General features: G+C 45.5%; 3 protein-coding genes and 2 pseudogenes across 3 annotated transcripts; 3 read left to right on the top strand and 2 right to left on the bottom strand.

The window, feature by feature from the left end:
* Nucleotides 1-2,714: 2,714 nt before the first annotated feature.
* Nucleotides 2,715-3,083, bottom strand: LOC117193749 (immune-induced peptide 1-like). Its single transcript, XM_033398479.1, has 2 exons — nucleotides 2,937-3,083; nucleotides 2,715-2,875 (listed from the first exon to the last, which is right to left on the bottom strand). Exons 1-2 carry the CDS (start codon nucleotides 2,992-2,994, stop codon nucleotides 2,721-2,723), a joined length of 213 nt encoding a protein of 70 aa, XP_033254370.1. The 5' UTR covers nucleotides 2,995-3,083; the 3' UTR covers nucleotides 2,715-2,720.
* Nucleotides 3,084-3,389: 306 nt separating this feature from the next.
* LOC117193048 lies at nucleotides 3,390-4,688 on the top strand (annotated as a pseudogene).
* Nucleotides 4,689-5,529: 841 nt separating this feature from the next.
* LOC117193402 (immune-induced peptide 2-like) lies at nucleotides 5,530-5,807 on the top strand. Its single transcript, XM_033398154.1, has 2 exons — nucleotides 5,530-5,613; nucleotides 5,675-5,807. Exons 1-2 carry the CDS (start codon nucleotides 5,556-5,558, stop codon nucleotides 5,752-5,754), a joined length of 138 nt encoding a protein of 45 aa, XP_033254045.1. The 5' UTR covers nucleotides 5,530-5,555; the 3' UTR covers nucleotides 5,755-5,807.
* A 5,663-nt stretch (nucleotides 5,808-11,470) lies between these two features.
* On the bottom strand, nucleotides 11,471-11,822 carry LOC117193403 (immune-induced peptide 2-like). The gene is made up of 2 exons (XM_033398155.1): nucleotides 11,665-11,822; nucleotides 11,471-11,603 (listed from the first exon to the last, which is right to left on the bottom strand). Exons 1-2 carry the CDS (start codon nucleotides 11,720-11,722, stop codon nucleotides 11,524-11,526), a joined length of 138 nt encoding a protein of 45 aa, XP_033254046.1. The 5' UTR covers nucleotides 11,723-11,822; the 3' UTR covers nucleotides 11,471-11,523.
* Nucleotides 11,823-12,019: 197 nt separating this feature from the next.
* On the top strand, nucleotides 12,020-12,883 carry LOC117193047 (annotated as a pseudogene).
* Nucleotides 12,884-14,267: the final 1,384 nt, after the last annotated feature.

The raw sequence follows: 14,267 nt of genomic DNA, 5'->3' as shown, positions 1-14,267 counted from the left end.
GCTTTTGAAGTCACTGGAGTAGATTACTGTGGACCTTTTTTCTACCGATCAGAAATCCGCATTAGCGTATTCATCTGTTTCACTTCTAAGGCTATACACATGGAGCTCGTAAAGGATTTGACCACCGCATCGTTTCTCGGCGCACTAAAGCGTTTTACTTCCACTCGAGGAAGGCCAAGTCAAATTTGGTCGGACAATGCGACAAACTTCGTTGGGGCCAAGAACGAGCTTCTGGAGCTAAAGAAGCTCTGTCTGAGCGAACCGCATATGAAGGAGGTCCACGAATCCTGCTTGGCTGACTCGATCGACTGGCGTTTCATCCCACCTCGCTCTCCGCATTTTGGCGGGTTGTGGGAAGCGGCCGTGAAGACCGCAAAATATCACCTGTACCGCTCAGTTGGACCATCTGTGCTTAGCTTCGACGAGCTGCGCACTCTGATCTGTCAGATCACTGCAATTGTTAACTCTCGCCCTTTGCTCTCGCTTTCAGAAAATCCTGATGATTTAGACGTTTTGACTCCTGCTCATCTGCTTTTAGGCGGCCCCCATGAGCAAATCCTCGAGCCTGACCTAACGAAGCTGAACTACAATCGTCTGGATGGCTGGCAGCGGGCCACCCAACTACAGCAAATATTTTGGAGCCGTTGGCGCGAAGAGTATCTCACTCTTTTGCAAGAGCGCGCGAAGTGGCGTACCCCCGCGCAAAACATCTGCAAGAACGACCTCGTTCTGGTGAAGGACGAAAATCTTCCTCCAATGCGTTGGCCACTGGCTAGAGTGGTCGATGTCGTTTTGGGCAAGGACGGAGTGTGTCGCGTCGCTGTCCTGAAGACATCCTCAGGAAACATCAGGAGGGCCGTCACTCGGCTATGTTTGCTGCCCCTTAAGGAATCTGCTGAGAGACTAGCTCCCAACGGGGGGAGTATGTTCGGGCCAGCCGCTGAAGAATAACCGTAACTTTAACATTATTATTGTATGAGCAGAGAGAGCCGCCTATGTTGTAAAACGTTGACGTTCTGCAGAGCTGCTGCGCTCTCCCGCTAAAGGGGCTCTCTGCCGCCGCCACTTCGGCAACTACTTTGATCTGCTGCCGCCACTTCGGCAATCACTTTGATCTAACGCCGTCGTCTATAGTTTAGTTCTATGCTAACCCCTCTGCGCATTGGTTGCATATCGATCTCGCATAAGGTTTATCTGGCAATAGCAAGCAATCGGCTTCCGCTAGGCCACCAAGATTAAATACGAATTATAAAGTTTAACCCGAAATCTCTTTTCATTTTTGAAACACATAGGTGCCAAAAAAGCTTGGCATCTCAAACACCCCCTTCCGCCCCACAAAGGACGAAAATCTGTTGCATCCACAATATTGAGGATACGAGAAAACTAAAAACGCAGAATCATAGATAATGATCATATATATCAGATTGCTGAATCTGGATCAGATCAGATCATTTTTATAGCCAAAAGGAACAAATCAATTTGCACTGGCTACGCAGCACCCGACGTCACGCTCAGACTAATTTTCTGTCTCTCTCGCACGCACTCCTTGTCGTGTCGTTTAATATTAGCGGCGTCTGCCGGAGGAGAGCCATACTGACTTAGTATCGGGTATAACTGTAGAGTTGCGGTGTCCGCAGCAACTCACAACGTTCCCCCTCGTTTTTTATACCCGATACTCAAAATGAGTATTGGGGTATATTAGATTTGTGGTAAAAGTGGATGTGTGTAACGTCCAGAAGGAATCGTTTCCGACCCCATAAAGTATATATATTATTGATCAGCATCAATAGCCGAGTCGATTGAGCCCTGTCTGTCTGTCCGTCTGTCCGTCCGTCCGTCCGTCCGTCCGTCCGTCCGTCCCCTTCAGCGCCTAGTGCTCAAAGACTATAAGAGCTAGAGCAACGATGTTTTGGATCCAGACATCTGTGATATGTCACTGCTACAAAAATATTTCAAAACTTTGCCCTGCCCACTTCCGACCCCACAAAGGACGAAAATCTGTGGCATCCACATTTTTAAAGATACGATAAAACCAAAAATGCAGAATCGTAGAGGATGACTATATGTTCTAGAGTGTAAAATCTCAACCAGATCGTATAATTATTATAGCCAGAATCAAGAAAACAATTTCATTCTTTCTCGCTCTGTCTCTCTCTAACACACAGGTTTCATGGTCGGTTTTGCCAATTGCAAAATATGAGTTCAAGGATCTCAGAACCTATAAGAGCCAGAGCAACCAAATTTGGTATCCACACTCCTGTGATATCTGACCTTGACCGTTTCGTGTCCAAATTTCGCCACACCCCCTTCCGCCCCCGCAAAGGACGAAAATCTGGGGCATCCACAAATCTCAGAGACTATTAAGGCTAGAGTAACCAAATTTGGTATCCGCACTTCTGTTAGATCTCACTATAAAACGTATATCTCAGAATTTCGCCCCACCCCCTTCCGCCCCCACAAAGAACGAAAATCTGTTGCATCCACAATATTGCACATTCGAGAAAACTAAAAACGCAGAATCATAGATAATGACTATATCTATCAGATTGCTGAATCTGGATCAGATCGGATCATTTTTGTAGCCAAAAGCAAGAAATCAATTTGCAGTGGCCACGCAGCGCCCGACGTCACGCTCAGACTGATTTTCTGTCTCTCTCGCACGCTCTCTTTGTCCTGTGGTTCAATATTAGCGGCGGCTGCCGCAGGAGAGCCATACTGACTTAGTATCGGGTATAACTGTAGAGTTGCGGTGTACGCAGCAACTCACAACGTTCCCCCTCGTTTTTATCTATGTATGGCCTTCGGTCGATATTCGGGCAAGGGCGGCAGGCCCCGTTGATGACCACATTGCCGGGATCGGGCGACAGGGGAACAGCTGGAAAATCGTAAATTATAGTAAATTTTGAAGGCATACGCTTATCAAACGTTTAACTCACCATTGGCCAGGGCGAGCAGACCGAGCACAAAGACTGTGACAACTGAGAAGAACTTCATGTTGATGCTGGTTTTGGTTTGGGTTCTGTTTCTGGATCTGCTCTAGACTTGTTCTGGTTCTGGGCGAGTGCCTCAACTGATACTTATCTTATATAGTCAGCTTAGTGTCGGATCGAATACGCCCCACTCCGCTCGACTCGGTTCAGGTGCAGTGGGCTTTCAGATAACCCCAGACCCAGGCGGTCTTGGGAAAACACCGCTCGTCGCTCAGGCTGATAATATTATTATTTTGTTGCGTATTTGATTCTGGATTTTCCAGCGCACAGCCTATAGGGACGAAAATAAATATTGCAAGCGATGTTTTCATCGAAGCCCAAGTGGGGATTCTAGTCCGATTTCTTATCAAAAAGAGCCCACATACCCATCTTATAGAATCTCTGCGTTCTGTTGGATTGATGGACTTGGCTTTAGGGTTAGTATTTGGATTTCAAACACATATGTTTCCTTCTTGATTTGCGATTGCGATTTCGTAATCTCTATGAGCAAAAGTCATTAACAGTTCAGCTTTGTCTAGAAAATATCTATCTATGTACGTTTTCCAGTTCTAGTAAATATATTTACATTCGCAAGCATTTACTTCGTCTTATATACGATTATTTGATGCATTTATTATAGAAATATTACGGATCGTTCTGTCGATCGGGACGGGTATAAAAGAAACGTGTCTGGCAAGGTCAGTTTCCGTTGGCTGGCCACTAGACGCATCTAATATCTTTCACTCTGCAGCTGGCAAAGTGACCATCAAGGGTGAGTGCAAAGACTGTAACGATGGCCGTACGACAAGCACCACCCATAAGACACCACCCCGAGGACAAGGACGTCAGACGACGGCCAAGCCCAAGCCAAAGACCACTCCGGGGCGCCGCCACCAAGCATCAGATGAGGATGACGACGATTCGGCTGGTGACTGGACATTGCAACAGTCGGCAGGCGGATCCCAGCACATAGGAAGACGCCACAGACGCCAGTGGGAGCCTCGTGGCCAGTACATCAATCTGGGTGGCTCGGGGCTATCCAGGAACCGTTGTGCGCAACGACGACTGCGTCGGTTGCAACATTCGGGGTTGACCGGTGCACCGCGGTGCTGGGGCGACGACCTAAAAGTTGATCTAAATAAATTAATCAAAGCTCGATAGCTGTGAGCTTCGTGGAAAACTCATTTCAAAGAATTACCTGTCAATCGAACTGGTTTGGGGGTATTTTCCCAGTCTCGACTCAAAGCTGTTGAGAATGTTTAAAAGCGATCTGCTTTGCCGTGTTCCGACTACATTTCGCCTGCACACAGATCGAGAATGATGCATCTAAGCCTTGCCTTTGCTATTGTCTCTATTCTGGTCTGCCTGGCCTCAGGTAAGCCGACCAGCGGGGGTCCCTTCCTATTCTCTTGACATCCCTTTGTCTCTAATCCCAGCTGGAACCGTGGTCATCAACGGAAGCTGCAAGGAGGCAAGGCCTACGAATCGGGCAAGCCAGGACAGGGCACCATCTACATCAACTCCCCTGATGCCACTCCAGGTGCTGTTGGATCCACAGCAGAAGGTACTGCCAGTGGCTGGGACTATAAGCACTTCGATGTCCGCAACGAGTTTTGAGTTTGGCCTATAAATGAACGGCCCAAGGCCCCATCTAATGTACTCGTAACCGTGTGACATCAATAAAGGAGCATTCCGTAAAGGGAAAATATAGAACACCAATGAAACGATATTCAAAACGAGGTGGAACGTGAGTTGCTGCGGACACCGCAACTCTACAGTTATACCCGATACTAAGTCAGTATGGCCTTCTCCGGCAGACGCCGCTAATATTGAACGACACAACAAAGAGTGCGTGCGAGAGAGACAGAAAATCAGTCTGAGCGTGACGTCGGGGTCTGCGTAGCCACTGCAAATTAATTTGTTCCTTTTGGCTACAAAAATGATCCGATCTGACCCAGATTCAGCAATCCGATAGATGTGGTCATTATCTATGATTCTGCGTTTTTAGTTTTCTCGAATGTCAAATATTGTAGATGCAACAGATTTTCGTCTTTTGTGGGGGCGGAAGGGGGTGGGGCGAAATTCTGAGATATGCGTTTTATAGTGAGATCTAACAGAAGTGCGGATACCAAATTTGGTTACTCTAGCCTTAATAGTCTTTGAGATTTGTGGATGCCCCAGAATTTCGTCCTTTGCGTGGGCGGAACGGGGTGTGGCGAAATTTGGACACGAAACGGTCAAGGTCCGATATCACAGGAGTGTGGATACCAAATTTGGTTGCTCTGGCTCTTATAGGTTCTGAGATCCTTGAACTCATATTTTGCAATTGGCAAAACCGACCATGAATCCTGTGTGTTATAGAGAGACAGAGCGAGAAAGAATGAAATTGTTTTCTTGATTCTGGCTATAATAACTATACGATCTGGTTCAGATTTTGCACTCTAGAAGATATAGTCATCTTCTACGATTCTGCGGTGGGGCGTATTCGATCCGACGCTAAGCTGTCTATATAAGATAAGTATCAGTTGAGGCACTCGCCCAGAACCAGAACAAGTCTAACCAAGTCAAACCAAAACCAGCATCAACATGAAGTTCTTCTCAGTTGTCACCGTCTTTGTGCTCGGTCTGCTCGCCCTGGCCAATGGTGAGTTAAACGTTTGATAAGCGTATGCCTTCAAAATTTAATATAATTTACGATTTTCCAGCTGTTCCCCTGTCGCCCGATCCTTGCAATGTGGTCATCAACGGCGACTGCAAGTACTGCAATGTCCATGGAGGAAAGTAGGGGCCTGCCGCCCTTGCACGAATATCGACCGAAGGCCATACATAGATAAAAACGAGGTGAAACGTTGTGAGTTGCTGCGGACACCGCAACTCTACAGTTATACCCGATACTAAGTCAGTATGGCTCTCCTGCGGCAGATGCCGCTAATATTGAACCACACGACAAAGAGTGCGTGCGAGAGAGACAGAAAATCAGTCTGAGCGTGACGTCGGGCGCTGCGTAGCCACTGAAAATTGATTTCTTGCTTTTGGCTACAAAAATGATCCGATCTGATCCAGATTCAGCAATCTGATAGATATGGTCATTATCTATGATTCTGCGTTTTTAGTTTTCTAGAATGTGCAATATTGTGGATGCAACAGATTTTCGTCTTTTGTGGTGGCGGAAGGGGGGGGGCGAAATTCTGAGATATACGTTTTATAGTGAGATCTAACAGAAGTGCGGATACCAAATTTGGTTACTCTAGCCTTAATAGTCTCTGAGATTTGTGGATGCCCCAGATTTTCGTCCTTTGCGGGGGCGGAAGGGGGTGTGGCGAAATTTGGACACGAAACGGTCAAGGTCCGATATCACAGGAGTGTGGATACCAAATTTGGTTGCTCTGGCTCTTATAGGTTCTGAGATCCTTGAACTCATATTTTGCAATTGGAAAGACCGACCATGAAACCTGTGTGTTAGAGAGAGACAGAGCGAGAAAGAATGAAATTGTTTTCTTGATTCTGGCTATAATAATTATACGATCTGGTTGAGATCTTACATTCTAAAACATATAGTCATCCTTTACGATTCTGCGTTTTTGGTTTTATCGTATCTTTAAAAATGTGGATGCCACAGATTTTCGTCCTTTGTGGGGGCGGAAGTGGGCGGGGCGAAATTTTTGAAATATTTTTGTAGCAGTGACATATCACAGAAGTCTGGATCCAAAACATCGTTGCTCTAGCTCTTATAGTCTTTGAGCACTAGGCGCTGAAGGGGACGGACGGACGGACGGACGGACGGACAGATGGACAGACAGAAAGGGCTCAATCGACTCGGCTATTGATGCTGATCAAGAATTTATATATTTTATGGGGTCGGAAACGATTCCTTCTGGACGTTACACACATCCACTTTTACCACAAATCTAATATACCCCAATACTCATTTTGAGTATCGGGTATAAAAAACGAGGGGGAACGTTGTGAGTTGCTGCGGACACCGCAACTCTACAGTTATACCCGATACTAAGTCAGTATGGCTCTCCTCCGGCAGACGCCGCTAATATTAAACGACACGACAAGGAGTGCGTGCGAGAGAGACAGAAAATCAGTCTGAGCGTGACGTCGGGTGCTGCGTAGCCAGTGCAAATTGATTTGTTCCTTTTGGCTATAAAAATGATCTGATCTGATCCAGATTCAGCAATCTGATATATATGATGATTATCTATGATTCTGCGTTTTTAGTTTTCTCGTATCCTCAATATTGTGGATGCAACAGATTTTCGTTCTTTGTGGGGGCGGAACGGGGTGTGGCTAAATTTGGACACGAAACGGTCAAGGTCCGGTATCACAGGAGTGTGGATACCAAATTTGGTTGCTCTGGCTCTTATAGGTTCTGAGATCCTTGAACTCATATTTTGCAATTGGAAAGACCGACCATGAAACCTGTGTGTTAGAGAGAGACAGAGCGAGAAAGAATGAAATTGTTTTCTTGATTCTGGCTATAATAATTATACGATCTGGTTGAGATCTTACATTCTAAAACATATAGTCATCTTCTACGATTCCGCGTTTTTAGTTTTATACTATCTTTAAAAATGTAGATGCCACAGATTTTCGTCCTTTGTGGGGGCGGAAGTGGGCGGGGCGAAGTTTTGAAATATTTTTGTAGCAGTGACATATCACAGAAGTCTGGATCCAAAACATCGTTGCTCTAGCTCTTATAGTCTTTGAGCACTAGGCGCTGAAGGGGACGGACGGACGGACGGACGGACGGACGGACGGACAGACGGACAGACAGACAGGGCTCAATCGACTCGGCTATTGATGCTGATCAAGAATATATATACTTTATGGGGTCGGAAACGATTCCTTCTGGACGTTACACACATCCACTTTTACCACAAATCTAATATCCCCCAATACTCATTTTGAGTATCGGGTATAACAAAACGAGGGGGAACGTTGTGAGTTGCTGCGGACACCGCAACTCTACGGTTATACCCGATACTAAGTCAGTATGGCTCTCCTCCGGCAGACGCCGCTAATATTAAACGACACGACAAAGAGTGCGTGCGAGAGAGACAGAAAATCAGTCTGAGCGTGACGTCGGGCGCTGCGTAGCCACTGCAAATTGATTTGTTCCTATTGGATCCTAAAAATGATCTGGTCTGATCCAGATACAGCAATCTGATAGATATGGTCATTATCTATGATACTGCGTTTTTAGTTTTCTCGAATATGCAATATTGTGGATGCAACAGATTTTCGTCCTTTGTGTGGGCGGAAGGGGGTGGGGCGAAATTTTGAGATACACGTTTTATAGTAAGATCTAACAGGAGTGCAGATACCAAATTTGGTTACTCTAGCCTTAATAGTCTCTGAGATTTTTGAATATCCCCAGATTTTCATCCTTTGCGGGGGCTGAAGGGGGTGTGGCGAAATTTTGAAACAAACTCGTCTCGGTCCGATATATTAGGAGTGTGGATACCAAATTTGTTTGCTCTAGCTTTTGTAGTCTCTGAGATCTAGGCGCTAATGTTTTACTCTAAGCAAAGCCGCCTATGCTACGTGTGTGTTAGAGAGAGACAGGGCGAGAAAAAATGAAATTGTTTTCTTGATGCTGGCTATAATAATAATACGATCCAATTCAGATTCCGCTGTCTTAAAGGTATGGTCATTCTCTACAATTCTACGTTTTTGGTTTTCTCATGTCTTTAAAGTTGTGGATGCCACAGATTTTCGTCCTTTGTTGGGGCGGAAGTGAGCATGGCGAAGTTTTGAAATATTTTTGTAGCAGTGACATATCACAGAAGTCTGGATCCAAAACATCGTTGCTCTTGCTTTTATAGTCTTTGAGCACTAGGCGCTGAAGGGAACGGACAGACGTACGGACGGACAGACGGACGGACGGACAGACGGACAGACAGACATGGCTCAATCGACTCGGCTATTGATGCTGATCAAGAATATATATACTTTATGGGGTCGGAAACGATTCCTTCTGGACGTTACACACATCCACTTTTACCACAAATCTAATATACCCCAATACTCATTTTGAGTATCGGGTATATTTAGATTGGAGTTGAAAAATTGGACCGGAATTATTTGATAGATGGAAAAGATACAGCCATGGAAGGCTTCCGGCGTAAGCTCCAAATGAGTGCACTCGTTAGGACTCACCTGTCGATTAGTACTATATCGTATATATTGCGCTTCAATCGGAGAAATCACTCTCTTCAATCTCCTGCGATGGCACATGGGATGACACTGATATTGCTATGAACGGCAGGGTATCTAAAATTGGGGAAGGAACGGAACCAGCGGTTGTCTTTAATTTCTGAGATATTATTTATATTCTACACTGAGAGAAAAATGGCATAGTGCAAGGAAATTACCCATTTTTATACCCGATACTCAAAATGAGTATTGGTATATTAGATTTGTGGTAAAAGTGGATGTGTGTAACGTCCAGAAGGAATCGTTTCCGACGCCATAAAGTATATATATTCTTGATCAGCATCAATAGCCGAGTCGATTGAGCCACGTCTGTCTGTCCGTCTGTCCGTCCGTCCGTCTGTCCGTCTGTCCGTCCCTATTAGCGCCTAGTGCTCAAAGACTATATGAGCTAGAGCAACGATGTTTTGGATCCAGACTTCTGTGATATAACACTGCTACAAAAATATTTCAAAATTTCGCCCCACCCACTTCCGCCCCCACAAAGGACGAAAATCTGTGGCATCCACAATTTTAAAGATACGAGAAAAGCAAAAACGCAGAATCGTAGAGAATGACCATATCTTTTAGACTACAGAATTTGAATAAGCTCGTATTATTATTATAGCCAGCATCAAGAAAACAATTTCATTTTTTCTCGCCCTGTCTCTCTCTAACACACACATAGCATAGGTGGCATTGCTTAGAGTAAAACATTAGCGCCTAGATCTCAGAGACTACAAAAGCTAGAGCAACCAAATTTGGTATCCACACTCCTAATGTATCGGACCGAGACGAGTTTGTTTCAAAATTTCGCCACACCCCCTTCCGCCCCCGCAAAAAACTAAAATCTGGGGATATTCACAAATCTCAGAGACTATTAAGGCTAGAGTAACCAAATTTTGTATCCGCACTCCAGTTAGATCTTACTATAAAACGTATATCTCAAAATTTCGCCCCACCCTCTTCCGCCACCACAAAGGACGAAAATCTGTTGCATCCACAATATTGAGGATACAAGAAAACTAAAAACGCAGAATCATAGATAATGACCATATCTATCAGATTGCTGAATCTGGATCAGATGAGATCATTTTTATAGCCAATAGGAACAAATCTATTTGCAGTGGCTACGCAGCGCCCGACGTCACGCTCAGACTGATTTTCTGTCTCTCTCGCACGCACTCTTTGTCGTGTCGTTTAATATTAGCGGCGTCTGCCGGAGGAGAGCCATACTGACTTAGTATCGGGTATAACCGTAGAGTTGCGGTGTCCGCAGCAACTCACAACGTTTTCACTTTCTCGGTTGGGAAAATCCACAGATTTCAATAAATTGTAGGTTTTTGAGCCATGTCTGTCCGTCCGTCCGTCTGTCCGTCCCCTTCAGCGCCTAGTGCTCAAAGACTATAAGAGCGAGAGCAACGATGTTTTGGATCCAGACTTTTGTGATATGTCACTGCTACAAAAATATTTCAAAACTTCGCCCCGCCCACTTCCGCCCCCACAAAGAGCGAAAATCTGTGGCATCCACATTTTTAAAGATACGATAAAACCAAAAACGCAGAATCGTAGAGGATGACTATATGTTCTAGATCGTAAAATCTCAATCAGATCGTATAATTATTATAGCCAGAATCAAGAAAACAATTTCATTTTTTCTCGCTCTGTCTCTCTCTAACACACAGGTTTCATGGTCGGTTTTGCCAATTGCAAAATATGAGTTCAAGGATCTCAGAACCTATAAGAGCCAGAGCAACCAAATTTGGTATCCACACTCCTGTGATATCGGACCTTGACCGTTTCGTGTCCGAATTTCGCCACACCCCGTTCTGCCCCCGCAAAGGACGAAAATCTGGCGCATCCACAAATCTCAGAGACTATTAAGGCTAGAGTAACCAAATTTGGTATCCGCACTTCTGTTAGATCTCACTATAAAACGTATATCTCAGAATTTCGCCCCACCCCCTTCCGCCCCCACAAAGGACGAAAATCTGTTGCATCCACAATATTGCACATTCGAGAAAACTAAAAACGCAGAATCATTGATAATGACCATATCTATCAGATTGCTGAATCTGGGTCAGATCGGATCATTTTTGTAGCCAAAAGGAACAAATCAATTTGCAGTGGCTACGCAGACCCCGACGTCACGCTCAGACTGATTTTCTGTCTCTCTCGCACGCACTCTTTGTCGTGTCGTTCAATATTAGCGGCGTCTGCCGGAGAGAGCCATACCGACTTTGTATCGGGTATAACTGTAGAGTTGCGGTGTCCGCAGCAACTCACAACGTTCCCCCTCGTTTTTTATCTATGTATGGCCTTCGGTCGATATTCGGGCAAGGGCGGCAGGCCCCTACTTTCCTCCATGGACATTGCAGTACTTGCAGTCGCCGTTGATGACCACATTGCCGGGATCGGGCGACAGGGGAACAGCTGGAAAATCGTAAATTATAGTAAATTTTGAAGGCATACGCTTATCAAACGTTTAACTCACCATTGGCTAGGGCGAGCAGACCGAGCAGAAAGACGGTGACAACTGAGAAGAACTTCATGTTGATGCTGGTTTTGGTTTGGGTTCTGTTTCTGGATCTGCTCTAGACTTGTTCTGGTTCTGGGCGAGTGCCTCAACTGATACTTATCTTATATAGTCAGCTTAGCGTCGGATCGAATACGCCCCACTCCGCTCGACTCGGTTCAGGTGCAGTGGGCTTTCAGATAACCCCAGACCCAGGCGGTCTTGGGAAAACACCGCTCGTCGCTCAGGCCGATAATATTATTATTTTGTTGCGTATTTGATTCTGGATTTTCCAGCGCACAGCCTATAGGGATGAAAATAAATATTCCTAGCGATGTCTTCATCGAAGCCCAAGTGGGGATTCTAGTCCGATTTCTTATCAAAAAGAGCCCACATACCCATCTTATAGAATCTCTGCGTTCTGTTGGATTGATGGACTTGGCTTTAGGGTTAGTATTTGGATTTCAAACACATATGTTTCCTTCTTGATTTGCGATTGCGATTTCGTAATCTCTATGAGCAAAAGTCATTAACAGTTCAAGTTTTGTCTAGAAAATATCTATCTATGTACGTTTTCCAGTTCTAGTAAATATATTTACATTCGCAAGCATTTACTTCGTCTTATATACGATTATTTGATGCATTTATTATAGAAATATTACGGATCGTTCTGTCGATCGGGACGGGTATAAAAGAAACGTGTCTGGCAAGGTCAGTTTCCGTTGGCTGGCCACTAGACGCATCTAATATCTTTCACTCTGCAGCTGGCAAAGTGACCATCAAGGGTGAGTGCAAAGACTGTAACGATGGCCGTACGACAAGCACCACCCATAAGACACCACCCCGAGGACAAGGACGTCAGACGACGGCCAAGCCCAAGCCAAAGACCACTCCGGGGCGCCGCCACCAAGCATCAGATGAGGATGACGACGATTCGGCTGGTGACTGGACATTGCAACAGTCGGCAGGCGGATCCCAGCACATAGGAAGACGCCACAGACGCCAGTGGGAGCCTCGTGGCCAGTACATCAATCTGGGTGGCTCGGGGCTATCCAGGAACCGTTGTGCGCAACGACGACTGCGTCGGTTGCAACATTCGGGGTTGAACCGGTGCACCGCGGTGCTGGGGCGACGACCTAAAAGTTGATCTAAATAAATTAATCAAAGCTCGATAGCTGTGAGCTTCGTGGAAAACTCATTTCAAAGAATTACCTGTCAATCGAACTGGTTTGGGGGCATTTCTCCAGTCTCGACTCAAAGCTGTTGAGAATGTTTAAAAGCGATCTGCTTTGCCGTGTTCCGACTACATTTCGCCTGCACACAGATCGAGAATGATGCATCTAAGCCTTGCCTTTGCTATTGTCTCTGTTCTGGTCTGCCTGGCCTCAGGTAAGCCGACCAGCGGGGGTCCCTTCCTAGCCTCTTGCCATCCCTTTGTCTCTAATCCCAGCTGGAAACGTGGTCATCAACGGAAGCTGCAAGGAGTCGGAGGCAAGGCCTACGAATCGGGCAAGCCAGGACAGGGCACCATCTACATCAACTCCCCTGATGCCACTCCAGGTGCTGTTGGATCCACAGCAGAAGGTACTGCCAGTGGCTGGGACTATAAGGACTTCAATGTCCGCAACGAGTTTTGAGTTTGGCCTATAAATGAACGGCCCAAGGCCCCATCTAATGTACTCGTAACCGTGTGACATCAATAAAGGAGCATTCCGTAAAGGGAAAATATAGAACACCAATGAAACGATATTCAAAACGAGGTGGAACGTTGTGAGTTGCTGCGGACACCGCAACTCTACAGTTATACCCGATACTAAGTCAGTATGGCTCTCTCCGGCAGACGCCGCTAATATTGAACGACACGACAAAGAGTGCGTGCGAGAGAGACAGAAAATCAGTCTGAGCGTGACGTCGGGGTCTGCGTAGCCACTGCAAATTAATTTGTTCCTTTTGGCTACAAAAATGATCCGATCTGACCCAGATTCAGCAATCCGATAGATGTGGTCATTATCTATGATTCTGCGTTTTTAGTTTTCTCGAATGTCAAATATTGTAGATGCAACAGATTTTCGTCTTTTGTGGGGGCGGAAGGGGGTGGGGCGAAATTTTGAGATATACGTTTTATAGTGAGATCTAACAGAAGTGCGGATACCAAATTTGGTTGCTCTAGCCTTAATAGTCTTTGAGATTTGTGGATGCCCCAGAATTTCGTGGCGAAATTTGGACACGAAACGGTCAAGGTCCGATATCACAGGAGTGTGGATACCAAATTTGGTTGCTCTGGCTCTTATAGGTTCTGAGATCCTTGAACTCATATTTTGCAATTGGCAAAACCGACCATGAAACCTGTGTGTTAGAGAGAGACAGAGCGAGAAAGAATGAAATTGTTTTCTTGATTCTGGCTATAATAACTATACGATCTGGCTCAGATTTTGCACTCTAGAAGATATAGTCATCTTCTGCGATTCTGCGCTTTTAGTTTTATACCATCTTTAAAAATGTAGATGCCACAGATTTTCGTCTTTTGTGGGGGCGGACGTGGGCGGGGCGAAGTTTTGAAATATTTTTGTAGCAGTGACATA

The sequence above is a fragment of the Drosophila miranda genome (assembly GCF_003369915.1).
Source record: "Drosophila miranda strain MSH22 chromosome Y unlocalized genomic scaffold, D.miranda_PacBio2.1 Contig_Y2_pilon, whole genome shotgun sequence".
Lineage (NCBI taxonomy): Eukaryota > Metazoa > Arthropoda > Insecta > Diptera > Drosophilidae > Drosophila > Drosophila miranda.
Note: the sequence above shows the minus strand (reverse complement) of the source record. Positions and strands in the feature narration are given on the sequence as shown.